This window comes from Lissotriton helveticus, chromosome 3_2 (genome assembly GCF_964261635.1).
Source record: "Lissotriton helveticus chromosome 3_2, aLisHel1.1, whole genome shotgun sequence".
Classification (NCBI taxonomy): domain Eukaryota; kingdom Metazoa; phylum Chordata; class Amphibia; order Caudata; family Salamandridae; genus Lissotriton; species Lissotriton helveticus.
The window spans coordinates 318984448-318998787 of record NC_136062.1 but is presented as its reverse complement, the minus strand read 5'-3'; the positions used below and the strand labels follow the sequence as shown (position 1 = coordinate 318998787).

At 42.1% G+C, this 14340-nt stretch overlaps 1 protein-coding gene across 1 annotated transcript in view; it reads right to left on the bottom strand.

Annotated features, from left to right (window-relative positions):
• LGR4 (leucine rich repeat containing G protein-coupled receptor 4) overlaps window positions 1–14340 on the bottom strand; it is a 344040-nt gene that overhangs the window by 83065 nt on the left and 246635 nt on the right. Inside the window, exon 6 of the mRNA XM_078684206.1 lies at window positions 5690–5761. Coding sequence (XP_078540332.1) covers window positions 5690–5761 — 72 coding nt within the window. The remainder of the gene's footprint in view (window positions 1–5689; window positions 5762–14340) is intronic.

Below are 14340 nucleotides of genomic sequence, written 5' to 3'. Positions count from 1 at the left end.
ACGCTAGCAATGCATATTTAATTCCTCTACTTAACGATCATGTTTAATGCTCAGTTAGTTCAAGGCATCTCAATTCAAATAACTGACTAATATCCACCACTCAAATTACTTTTGTATTTCCCTATACTAATTCACCACTAATCCTTTATGGGTTCCGGAGTAGGGTGCTACTCGCCAAAAAAGCGCTTCAACACTCCATCAGGGGTAACAAGCGGTATATATATGCAAACCTTTTTCCCTCTTCTATCCCTCTCCTACCCTTCTCAATCCAAATAACTGAACAACATATCCACCACTCAAATTACTTTTATATTTTACTATACTAAATTAACACTATTGATTTATGGGTTCCAGAGTAGCGTGCTACTCATCCAAATAATCACTTCAACACCCCATTAGGGATAACAAGCGCTATATAAATGCAAACCTTTTTCCCTCTACTATCCCTCCGCTATCCTTCTGAATCCAAATAACTGACTAACTAACCTATCCACCATTCAAATTACTCTCATATTTCACTATACTAAGTCAAAACGAATCCTTTATGGGTTCCGGAGTAGCGTGCTACTCTCCGAAAAAGCGCTTGGACGCCTCGTCAAGGGTAGTAAGCGCTATATAAACACAATTACAATACAATAGTTCACACTGTGACTCTGGACTGCCCCAAAACGTATGCACTTCGGGCCATTTATACAGAATTTAGGTGTTGCGATTACCAAATCGAATCGCAACAAGGAAATTGCAATACCTATATCGATAAAATAAAGATTGCATACATAGCAATTTCAAATGGGTTCCCAAATAGACATACCTCATGAATATTAATGAGGTAGATTGCAATTTACAGTCCATTGGGAATCGCTGCCATCACAGGGATGGTGTCCTGCTGAGGTCAGCAGACCACCATGTCTGTAATTTCTTTTTACTAAAGCAATTTTTTTCTTTAAATGCAAGCCATTTTCCTTAAAAATGGGGATACATTTCAAAAAAGGAAAATTCAATTTTAAAGTTTACATTTTTTTAAAGAGTAGGCAGTGGCATGTGGGTCCACTGCTTGCTCTTAAAAAATATTTTTTTCAAAATTCACAAAGGGAAAGGGTTCCTATTGGGACCAGTTTCCATATTTGAATGGTTACCACCATTGTTGGGGTGCCGGTAAAAAATAAATGTTTTGTGATCGTAATTCAGTAGCAAAACATTCATACATAGCACTGAAATTCGGTATCTGGAAGAGATGCCATAAACACGCCCCTTCTAAATATCAAATCGCTAAACACAGATCGCGATTTGGTAACAAATCGCAATTTATGTTTTGCACGACGGAAAAGCAGTCCTGCTGTCGGAAACAGCCAGATTCTGCAAATGTAACTGTGTGTGACCTTAAAAATGCTTTCGTACGTATAGCCCTTGACTTCTTTTATGCAAACTAAGCATGTCACCTTGGAGCCACTGCAAAATACTGCATTAATCAGACATCTTTTTCGCTTTTCTTTTGCATTATGCTTGGAGCTGTGTTGTCATCCTGCATCCAAGCCTCTTGGGCATTGTATGACTGCCCACCAGTTGATGGTGTTGTCTCTGTTACTGTATTATTGCCTCTATTGAATTCCAGTTATCTGGCCATCTGTTGTTGTCCTACTGTCTCTATGTATTTGTGTTTTTCTCAATGTGCTTCAGTATCAGATCCTGGACTACCCCAAGTCTCGACAATCGGTACAGCTACAAGTACCTAGGACCCTGGAGACACCTTGACGTTACCTCTCATATCCAGTTCTGGCACAGCTCATCAGCTACATTGTTTGATGGTGTTGGATATTCTGATTAAACAGCGTATGTTTCGATTCCAAAAGGGAGAGGAGTGCTTATGTTCAAATACCATTGCTATTTTACAGAAAACGTCAGGCTCACTTGAGCCCTCAATACATGCAATCTGTATTGACCCAATGATCACAGGTAAAGATCCAGGAAGCACCACCTAGCCATTTACTTTTTTTCGAGGTTAATAAAGCGAGGCTGCCTGTGTTGGGTAACAAGAAAAATATGGTACATAATGTGCAAAAAGTCTGTGGTGAATGTGTGCCTTATAAATACATGTTACGTTGGAAATCATAAAACTACTTAATTCTATATACAGACTTCTGTACATGACATTGGCTTTGCCCATTGTGCTCCAGCAGAAACCCTCAAATCCATTTAACAAAGGATTCTGTGTTGGATCATTCAGTACAAAGCTTCTACAGTGTGACAAGATGCTATAAAAATTAACACAGGAAGGTGGATTACGTTTCCCTAATGCAGGCAAGCATATTGGCTACAAAATTAATATACATTTTGGATTGTTGACATAGTTGGGGGGAAAAGGTGTCAATATAAATTGAACAGGAATCTGCTATAACCCAGTAGCACCATGATTTCTGGCAAGGTGGCCAAATGAGTCACCACTATCTCATTACACTGAAGTTACTTTTAATAATATAATGCACTACACAAGAGAAGCCCCACTTTATATGCCTCTTCTATGACACTGATGGTATATATTCTCGATTTGTCTGAGTTGCATTGATTACATATTTTCTAAACGGGCACCTGGTAACCCGCCAATCCTAGGTGACCTGTCTATAGGAGTGATGCCTTAAACTTAACTTACAAACTACTACCAAGTATCAACTTACATGAATCAAACTGAAAACAAATTGTGTGGATTGCTGTTGGAGAATTTGTCAGCCAGTAGGAACAGCGCTTTTTGGCCAGACTTTGGCAGTACATTCACACACATACACAGCAGTGGTACTACCTCTGCATCAACTGACACTACTCTAGGAGGGAGGATAATGGGTACCCACTTTCAAGCCTGTCAAGTAACTTGATATCCCCACTTGCTATTAGCAGGCCATTTGATTTTGCTGACGGCCCATGCAATTTCTCCCATGGCCCAAGATAACATGACTAGGTTTGACAAAGTGTGGGATTCTTTTGAAACAGATATGTAAAGGACTTTGTCTATTGGCCGATTTGCAACTATTATCTTTGATACAAAGCTCTACAGTGTGTAGTATAAACAACCTTAACTAGCAAAAAGTAACTCATAGTTAAGACCCCGTTCAAAAGTATATGATCAACAAAGTGATTCACAATATGTAGGTATTCATCAGTTTAGAATGAATATCCAGAGTTGGGTCTTGGGTCCCTCCTCAAGTGAATGGCCAGTTTCAACAGATGACCTATCTACTACAGATGTTATGAGATATTCTAATCTTTTTGTGGCATTAAAACTTAAACAAAGGAAGAGGGTCCCTGTCAGCGTGCTCGGAGGCTAAGCTTATGTAGGCTGACATCTCATCCATAATGACCAACAACAGTTGTTTGATTTAGTTGATTTTGGTTCTTATTGTTGAACTGCTTTGGATTTCATTCTGGATGTGTTAGAAAATGACTCCTAAATTGTTCCTGCACAAACCTTGACTTCTTCCCGCTCATGGACTTCTAACAAGCACAATGCCATTTATTAATTACACAACTGCAGCTTTTATAATACTACTCTTAAGAACCACTGTCTTTGTACCCCAATACTCTTATCTGACTACTTTCCCCGATGCTATTGTGCTAATAATAATTTTACTGTAGACAATACCTGTACGTACTGGTTGATGTCCCCCGAGGTCCACTTATCTCTCAGAATTTATAGGTTTGTTTGCACAGTGCTGGCAATATAAAGAAAGCCTGCAAATAACTCCCACGTGTTTGCACAATGTAAAGCTGAACAGCAGTGGCCACACTTAACACTGTTTGGGTTACATTTTTAAATGATACCCAAAGAAACGATACATATGCCAGAATATTCAATTGAACACAAAAACATTACATAAGTACTATTTCACTAGGTGAGTGTCTTCAAACCCACTAATATACCACGAATGCTGGACAGGGTTGGGCTCCACAGTATTGTGCCAGTTTCTTCTTACGGATAGTAAAACACTTAATGTAACAATAAAAGGTGACTTAACACACCAAGTTGGCCAAGCGTGTTTGCAGATGGTATCAGCAAGGCGTGTTTGAATTGGGTGATGAGGTATCTTTAGCTGCTCTGACCGTTTTCCATTACAATTCTTTACTATACAGAACACAGATTGAGAGCCAGGTGCACCTCGCCTGCCACAGATTCACCCGGAAGCATGTAAAAAAAAAACGACTGTTGCACACCCGATGAACAAAATCTGGAATCAGTTGCTTTTTTGGTCTATAGCAACCTGAAACCACCTAGATTAAACAACATCGAGTATCAGATTTCATAGTGTTATAAACTTTCAATTAATGTATTGCTTTGTTGATGGAATGGGAGAATGACATAGTTAGAGATCTTAGATGCATTATGTTGCCATTGTTTAGTTCAACCCAGCAGAATGACATAGAAAACTGGTATAAAATACATTCTGCAATGATAAATAAGGTGGATTGTCTCTGCAGAATGTATTTTCCACCACTTTGCTATGGCATTCTGCAGGGCTGAACTAAACAATGGCACTGAGGGGGTTTGACGAGATCGATTTGTTTTAGAGGTAACTCAAGCTCCGCAGAGATCTAAATAGTGCCAGGTCAGGCGTAACTGTTGCCCAATATATATTTATATAGTAATTAGGTCAGAGAGACCAATCTAGTTCATGGACATCTTTGTAGTGTTTTACTCAGACCTAACCTCTGTCCTGAAGGGATCTGTAGTGTTAAGGTTAAAGGTAACCCCGGGCTGGAGAGACATCCACGCATTGCTGAGTCCAAAGGTAATTTCTGCCCCTAAAGCGATCTACTCAGTGTTTGTCAAAAGTAAAGTGGCCTCAATAAGATCTACATAGTGTTTTGGAGAGAGGTAGCTTCTGACCCATGGAGCTCTATATAGTTTTCAAGTCTGGATAAATATTTATGTGGATGAGAGAACACCAGCTTGAAGTCACAAACAGTGAGTTTTAGTGACCGACAGACACTGCTCCGAAAGCACCATAGTTCAAGCGACTCTCTCTCTGAATGGTTTTATCTGTTCTTCTGTAGAAAAGACACCTTCTACGCTTTAACAAATTTATACTTCAAAAATATAAAGTGGTTTTGCCCTAGTAACATAGGGTGTTATGCTTCCTGAAATTAGCTTTATTGTGAGCAAACATTCAAATATAACACAAACACTTAAATTGGCAAATCTTGTGTTGATACACAATGAAAAACTGTCACAGAATTTAGCTAACCTTATTTTTTATTTCGGATATTGTAACTTGCACAACTCTGAGTGACCATGAACAACTGGTTTAGATTCTCAAGTCAATGGAAGCCGAAAAAAGGATATGATAGTCGAGATGTGAATCCGTGGTTTACTGCCTTTCCTAGAACTTCACCTTATGCCATAGTTCAGACATCATCATCCGTGTCCATTGTTAATCAACAAGCACTAGAGTACTAGACTCCTTTTGCAGCTGTTCTCTTAAGTTATAGGCTGGGACTTGAATATCCAAAATAATGTACTATGACAGCTATACCCCCTTGGCTACTAATAGTGCCATTCTTTCGAGGACAGTTGCTAATTAGCAGCTAATTATGTAAATAAGGAGATTAGTTGCTGAATAGCAGCAATAAACTAGTATAATTACATAAGTAGTACAGTCTTTTCTAAGACACATGTCAAACGGAGCCAAAATCATGTACTCACAGAGTTTCCAGATTGTCCAAGCCATCAAAGCAGTGTTTCCCGATACTTCGGATTTTATTGTTGTGGAGATGCCTAAAGTACAAAGATATCCATTAGTAACTTTACCATGCATTAATTACTGAGATTTAAAATTGTGATATAGCTACTGAAAGTCCATGCTGCTGCATAAAGGCTATCGTCTACCGTGCACATGAGCTCTTGGTAGTCACTGCTGTATAAAGCCTATTGTCTAGTAGGAGTGTTTTTAAAAAGCTTATTAAATTGTTTAAGTTTTCATTTTGTCCTGTTCGGTTATAAAAATACGTAAAAGCCTGGTGGATGCCATCAGTCCGAAGCTACATCCTGTGGCTGATGGACCTTCAAGCTATGGCGATGTGCTTCTGTGAAGGAGTATCATAATAGGAGCCAGGCCTTTAAAGGAGAATGAGATTTCGTTAGGAAGGCACTGTGATCTGAATAAGGTGATCACATTATATAATCTGTTGATCCATGTTGAGATGGTGGACAAACTGCTTGTGACAATGTCAGTCAGTTGTTCCCTTCATTACAAACTACAGATTGCTGGCAGCCGAAGAGCTGCAGGAATATTCTTTTCCTTTACCTCAAAGACAAAAACACAATAACTCAAAAGGAGACTCTAGTACGGCTGCAAAGAACAAAATGATAATCCATTCGCAGCTACAATGAAATCCACAGAGGAACGCTAGCAGATTCAAGCAGAACAGAGTGGCCAATTAGCACAGTTAGGTACCAAAGGGAGAGCAAGCCATAATACCAACAGGTTGAGAGGACTGTAACAGAAAGACTAACACTCATGTAGTCCAAAAACATTAGACCAGCATGCAAACATGGCTATTTAAAAAAAAAAAAAAAAAAAACACAGACAGGGCAACAGACATGAATCCCCAAATCAGCCGATACTGAAATAGAAGGATAAACGTAACAGTAGTCACAAAACCAGCATGCAAATAAACCTCAAACACTGAAACAGAAAGAACAGCACCGCAGCAGGCTCAATAGCGCCTGTAAGCATATAGACAGACAGAAAGACTATCATGCTGCAGGCCTAAGTCAAAGCATGTGATTAGAGGTCACACAACACAAAACTAAACACATACCAAAATGCCATCAACAAGCTTAGTGTTAAAATCCATCTACAGTGGAGTCTCTGATGACCACACTCTCAAGAACCATAAAAACCATCAATGACCATATCACAGAACCATGCCTTTAACTAGGGGCTCTAGTCATACCTCCCTTATTATTGACAAATGTAAAGCTACTAGTGTTACTAAGATTCTGTAAAAAAAAACAGCTATGAAGGGAACACAAATGATATCCTTCTACGAAGCAGAAGATTGACTAAATGAAGGGCCGGAGCCAAGACAGAAGCGTTGTTATGCAAAATCACTTGAGCATTTGTGCACTGAGAAGCTGTACACCAATACACAGAAGAGGTACCACGTGCTATCAGCAGAGTAGGTGTTATCCACACTTTACAGGGTGCCCTACTCTGCTGCCACTGCCCTTTCTGAGTTGTATGGTACTGAATCTTGAGTAATACTTTCCATTATAGAAATGGCAAAATATTTGTCACTACTTGGGTGTGGCAGTCAGAGGGAGTAGAGCAAGATCACTGCGGGTTGCCCAGGAAGGTGAAGTGCAGTATCTGATAGGAGAAAGGGGCCAGGAGTGAAGGGTCAAATGTGCAGATCAGGATCGAAGGGAGGGAGCAACGATAAAGCAGCACAGAATCCACAAGCGTAGCTAAGTAGCAAAGAAGGAGTATGGATGAAGGCAGGAACAACTGCATGACTAAGAGTTAGGGGCACTGCATGCGGGGTGAGTAGTGCAGGGTGTGTATCCCGCTCTGCCAATGACAAAACAGGCTCCAAGGAGAGCAGCGTGCATTTCAAGGGAAGCACCTCAGACTATGGGGAAGGAAATGCAGAGTCTGGAGGTGGGGGTAGTTAGGGTAGCAGCGCAGAGTCCAAAAGAAGCAGTTTTGCATTTGATGGGTGCAGCACAAGATTCAAGGGGGAGCAGTACAGTATAGGTGGAAGTAATGCAGAGAGAAGGGATAAGAGCAGTGCATGGTCCAAAAGAGTAGGGCCAGATCCGAATTTGTAGGGTTTGGGGTCAGCACATCTACGATCATTTGCAGCGTAGGCAAATAAAAAATAAACAATAAACCCAAGCCTTTGATGCAGACATATGCGTCATTTTGTAGGGACCTGCATGCTTGTGACTACAAAATGATCTGGGCTTTTTTTTCTTCTTTTTATACCCATCAGTGCTGGAGCGTTAACTTAAATGAGAATAAAACTGGCACCAGCATAAAAAAAAGGCAGCGGGAGCAGAAGAATCACAGGGAGCACGTGGGGAACGCAAAGCAACACAGAGGGTGAGGAGCAAATGGTGAAGCAACATGGGGATGGAATGGGGGACAGAAAAGCAACAGGTGAGGGCGGGAGTGAAAACAACCTGGAGAGCGCAAGTGGAGGGAAGTAATGGGGAGAAGCACATGGGAAAGCGCAAGATGGAGACAGACGGTAAGAAGCAGTCGAGCAACAGAGAGCAGAGGAAGAGATGCACACAAAGGAGACTGCTCAAAAACACATGCACTCTAATGGAATGTTGAAAAAAATAAAACAGTAGAGCCTGTAAAGCAAGCAGTGGAAGCCGTGATGCCTGCTAATCAATGAGATGATAAAGAGACAACGCTCAACGGGAGAGAGAAATACAAGATTGACAACCTGGGTCACCAATAATAGGCAGACAAATGAGAGAGAAAAGGAAAACCAACCAATGGTACGCAGTAGGCGTGAGCTAAGCCTCTCTATGTTCTTGGCTGCAACAGACATCACGACTTGAAATAAGATAGGGTGTCAAGTTTTTCTGAATGTTTTACTTTATGCAAAATGCATTTTGAAATTTCTTCCTCCATTTAAATCCTTTTAGTTTCTATGGTACGCTAACCAGTTTGCGGGCGTGGCTTTGCAGCCTGCCAATAATAGGCGCCTCTCCACTCAGCTCAATGTTTGGCTGCAACCTGCTGTGATGTAAATGTAAATGTAGTATACTTGTCTTGCATGCTTACATGGAAACATCAAAAATACACTTAAAAAAGCTTCTGGCTTTCTGGGGCAAGCACACCTATGGTAAAACTGCACAGAATACAGCTCTTTCTAAGTGTGTCCAATATCTACATAAGGTAAATAAAATGCGAGGTGATGAACCCATTAATCCAGCATCACACGGCGTGGTGAGGGGAATAGAGGAGATCAGGGAACAGATCAGCCCCCACCCCCCACGTCTTTTACAATGCATGCATTTATCATCACAGATGCATCTGCTTCATGCCAAGTAGCAACCCCATTCGTGAATCTTTTTGGTGTTTTTCCCCTCCTAAAACCACAGGTTTGCGTCTATGAAGTGTCTTGCTAACAGACCAAAATGTGTTTGTTCCCTCGTTGTGGCTGCCTGACGCGATGTAGCGCTGTTTAATGTTTCCCGTGCAGCAGAAACGGGCATTATCCCAGGCTCTGGTGATTATAAAAGCGGCGGGCAGCCTGCTGTACGTCATGGATGCCGTGACACGTTTATGGGCAGTACGCTGCAGCTATTCCAAGTTCACATCCAGCCTCGGCACAATCACCGCCTCTTCGTTTATTATTCCTGCGAAGCCTCCTCGCCCCCGGCCACTGCAGGCACACGGGCACAAAGCCCTCATTGACACGGGCTGGTAACTATGACGAATGGCGGCACTGGGCACTGGCCACGGCCACATTCCGCAGCACTGACCCTTAGCAGATAGCCTGCTTTCCACTGAGGAAAAGATCATTAGAAACCCCAGTTTCCATTTTTCTTCCTCTGCTGCATGAAAAATTGCAAGCCCGGCTTCTGGGAAGAGAGCAACTGTTCTCAAGGTCACAGGCTCGCATTCATCAATCTCCGCGCGCCTGCTGCATGGGGATGAGGAGCCGCCGCAGGTGTCGCGCGCGCTGGGGAGAGGAGCCGCCGCAGGTGTCGCGCGCGCTGGGGAGGAGGCTCGCGCGCCTCGGCCAGCACTCAAGAGCACCCTGGCTGGCCCTGGGATCCAAGGGTCAGCAGAAGAGGAGGTGAAAGGATGCAAACACGGGAATGAATGTCATGCTACAGCTACGAAGCAGCAGGCCTAGGACAAACCTCCGCTCACTAAAACAGCCACTCCGGACCCCCTGCTGGTTTTAAACATCAAAAAGCCCCCCAAAACGGCTTGCCCAATTCATACAAATGGTGGATATGGCAGATATATCCATTTACTCTCGATTCTTCTATTCCATTTAATAAAGAGCTTATTTTGTTTTCTCTTTTCATCTCCTATTAACTCCATGTCTCCCCCGACCGCTACGCTCTGCACAGGTTTCTCTTAAGAAAATTTCTAAAATGCGTTTCACGCAAAATTACAGCCACAGTGCTCGATTTGCAGAGAACAGTAAGGGCAGAATAATGTGTTAAAAGCGTTGATTCTTGGCTGGTGGGAATGGCCATGATTCTGAGGTCATAGATTTGGTGGAATAGTTGTATTAGGTAAGAAAATGAATCGTATGAAAACAGAGACTATGCATCAGTGAGAAAAAGAACAAACAGGACTTGTGGTGAACGTGCACAGTCGGACACCATGTCACAGTTCGCTAACTAGGCTCTCATGCCTACCACCCGGGGGTCAACATATGGGACTCCCACCCCACCCCCACCCCTCCCTCACCCTGGCCTATATCCATGTACTGACATCCAGCCTATTGGTCAGTATTCTGCAGTTTCTTTTAAATCTGAGTACGCCAGGCTTTGTGACAGCAGAATTCTATTGCTCCCAAAGGCTACGTTTGCCAGAAGCCTTAACATGGTGACAGGACTTTAAGTGGGATGAAAAAACGGGGGTGGTGTCTCTCAAAGGAGCGTGGCCAATGTAATTAAGGGAGTGTCTTAAAAACATGTACGCTAAAAATCTGTGCTTAGCATAGTGTGCCGCCCAACTTGCATTTTGCTGTATCTCATTGCACCAGATATACGATACATCAAGTAACATCATACCTGCAACAAGTCAGGACTATTGGCTTTGCCAATGGTTGTTTGTTGAATAAGATAAATAAGCTGCATCTATGGCTTGTATATAATATTGAAAAAGTTTCCACTTAAAGCCCTAGTGACACCACAACAATGTTGCTGCTCCTGAGTTTCAAAAAGAGAAAGCAAATCCAGAGAGAAAATGACTCGCTTTAAAGGATTTCCCTTCCCCTGCAACACTCACGTGGCATGACACCATACCGTAACTTCTCCACTAGTGAGAAGTGAGCAGTGTGAGCACAGCACATCGAAGTGCCTGCTGGCACTGCAGTCCGGAAAAAAACGGGCTGTCTGTGCCAGGGCACAAAACTGCCAGTGCTCAGCACCGGTGAGACCCGGCCCACTTAACCCCTTCCACGCTGATGACGAGCTGGGCTCGTCATGAGGTAGCCTCCTGCTACGCTGATGACGAGCCCAGCTCGTCACGTAACATGCGCTTTTGAAAATCTCAGCGTACGGGCGGAATTCCGCCCGCACGCATGCGGTTAACGCCCTGCCTGGGGCATAGCCCAAGAACGATGTCTGGTTTCTTGGTAAACCTTTCAGGATTTATGCTAGATTTTGTGGCAGCCTGTAATCTTTTCCTGCCAAAGATTAAATTCCTAGAAATCCCTGCTCACTGCTTCATCCGCATCTTTGCAGGCAAACGATGGGTGGAGGAATCAGAACACCTGTGACTGGCAGGTGCTAGCATGTTCACCCCTAAGGCATGTGATTATTACTGAACTTTTTTTAAAGCCTCCGTTTGCTTCAGTCCAGCACTGGTCATCATAAAGGTGCTCTTTTTTGCTGACCACCTGTTTCCAGATATTTTCGATTCTTGAGCTACAGCAATCCTTGTTTTCTGAACCTGCACTGTTAGCAGTGGGGCCTTGTTCCCTGTACCTGAACAATTGTTGGAACATGCCTTATTTCTGGGACTTGCACTATTTCGTAGTGTGTCCTGGTTTCTAGAACTAGCACTATTCTGCATTTTTCCAGATTCTTGTGCTAACCTTGTTTCTTTATTCCCTAGCCTTTCACTTTTGTACTTTCCTTTTCTGCAGTCTTTTTATTTATGTGCTTCTTTAATTCCCACTGCTTTGCCTTCCTATCCCTGCTGCTTTTGTTCTCAGTTGCCTAGTGTGATACCTTTGCTTGTTTCCGGCTATGCGTTGCAAATGTTTTCCTTTCTGTTCTGCTCAGTACTATACATTCTAACTCCTTGTCTACTGTGACTGTGTACCTAGTACTCCAAAGTTGCTGTCATTGCCTTATATTTACATGTGTCACTGCCAGTATTTGTGGGCACAGTTCACAACTTAGGAGGTGTTATTCATCACTGTATTGTCTTTACGTTATCTCTTTATAACATTACTGAAGGTATCATTTCCCCAGACCCAGTCTATACATATTGTCCTATACTGGGATATTTGCAGTCAATGTCTTTAAAAACAATTGTGGGTGAGGAAATTACTGACATCACTCTTTCAATGTGGAGTTCCCAAGTGCTTTAACCCACATCCCCTTTACTATCAATATTGCTATCTGCAGAACTAAACTTGTAGAAAAATAAGTGCCCGGGCTCTCGTCTGGAGGCCACTAAAGCTTGCACTACACATTTCTCCTGCCATGCTGCTAAAGAGTAACAACACAATCTCGAACCATCACATTCCTACAAGTGTGACAATTCGGACTATTCAGACCCCCAAAGGTATAAAAACAGCTTGGTGGGCAGGTAATAGTAACTTGCAACATGTACTGAATTAATATTTGGCTGTTGTTGTGGTCATCTCTATATTAGCCAGAGAGCACCACCTTAAGCACTGGTTATCCGTCTGTCTTGCACAACCTGGGTGTTAGCTATTCTGAAACCTGGATTGCCCAATGAGGGCCTATTTTTTTTAGGAGTTTAGTCTTTCATTGTTTGTATTATGCAGAGTTTCCCCATTGTATACAAGATATTTTCTGAGTCCTGTGTGATATTGGGCAGCTCTGTAACAAATATTCTCTTCCCTTTCTCTAATTTACCAGACTCTTGACACACCTGTGAAATAGCAGGCGATTAATCTCTGCTGATGGTGTTAATCCCTGCATACATTTTACACATCAGAAACATACTTCTTAATGTGGCAGTATTTGACTGAGTATACTTTGTTCTGAAAAAAGTTTGGTATATCTTTGTGGATATTATTTTTTTTTGTAATCAACAATATTATCAAACCTAGTCCATATTTATTTTATGTTCATAAAGAAAGACCAATACAATACCTTCAAGAATATATATTTTTGATAGAAGATAATCTTTAACTCTTTTTAGAGCCTGGCCTATAGCTTAAGCAACTGGAATTATGCAACAATTTATTTTATTTTAGCTGTTTTATAACGCGCTCTATTACTACCAGAGTATCCTGGCGCGAAAAAGGAAAAACAAGCAGGTGGCCAACAGAAAAAGAGTTATATAAAAGTCTAATAAGCAATTCTAAAAAGATACGTTTTGAGTGCCTTCTTAAAAGGAACAACATTTTTGATCAATCTCAAGGATAGAGGCAGAGTGTTCCAAGTCCGTGCAGCGAGAACAGCAAGTGACTGGCCTCCCAGACGCACTCGTTGGAAGCGGGGTACTCTCAAGAAATTGCAATCGGCTGAGCGTAGAGGCCGAGTGGGGGTATAGTGGCTAAATCTTTTCCTCAGGTAGGAAGGTCCAAGTTCATTGACTGCTTTAAATGCTAATGTTCGGATTTTAAAAGTAATCCTTTGAGCAACCGGCAGCCAATGTAGTTCCTTCATAGGTGTGCGCACACTCTCTCTACTAGGGACATTGCACAGCAGTCGTACCGTCGCATTTTGGATGATCTGTAGTCTTGCGACTAGGAAGGCAGGAGTTCCACTAAAGAGAGAGTTGGCATAGTCGAGCCGAGATAAGATTAAAGCCCTCGCAACAGACTCTCTTGCTGAAGATGGCAAATAAGGAAAGAACTTTCTCATGGCTTTAAGAGATCCGAAGCACACCCCTGTAAGTTTTTTTATGTGTGCCTCAAATCTCAGATCCTCCCCAAACCAAACTCCCAAGTTCTTTGCAGGGATAGTAACTGAACTTGGTAGGGGAAAGTCAGTGGGCCACAAGAGTTCAAGGAATAACAAAATTATGCAGTATAGTTGACTAACATGTGCAAAGAACAGGCAAATTATGTGGTTCAATGAGACATTTTGTGATTGTATTGATTCATTATTTTGTCTTTTTTACATGTATAAACTGCCTGAATAAAACTGTCACCGCACTAGTTACAGATAAGCAACCGAAAAGAGCAAAAAGTAACTAAATGTTTTGCAAAGGGCTGTCCACTACGCATCAGTGCATCTGTGGAACTTGGAATACCTTGAAACTGGTGTAATGTCACAAAGGGTCAGTAACACCAGTGGATATCTGTTCTCCATTTCCTTACTCTCACGATAGCTGCTTTTCTGTTCAGATAAGGTTCACGCAAATATGCTATGGGTTCTAAGATGCAATTTAAATGAGGCCCATAAAGGATGCCCAATGTGGGAGCACAGAGGGCTAA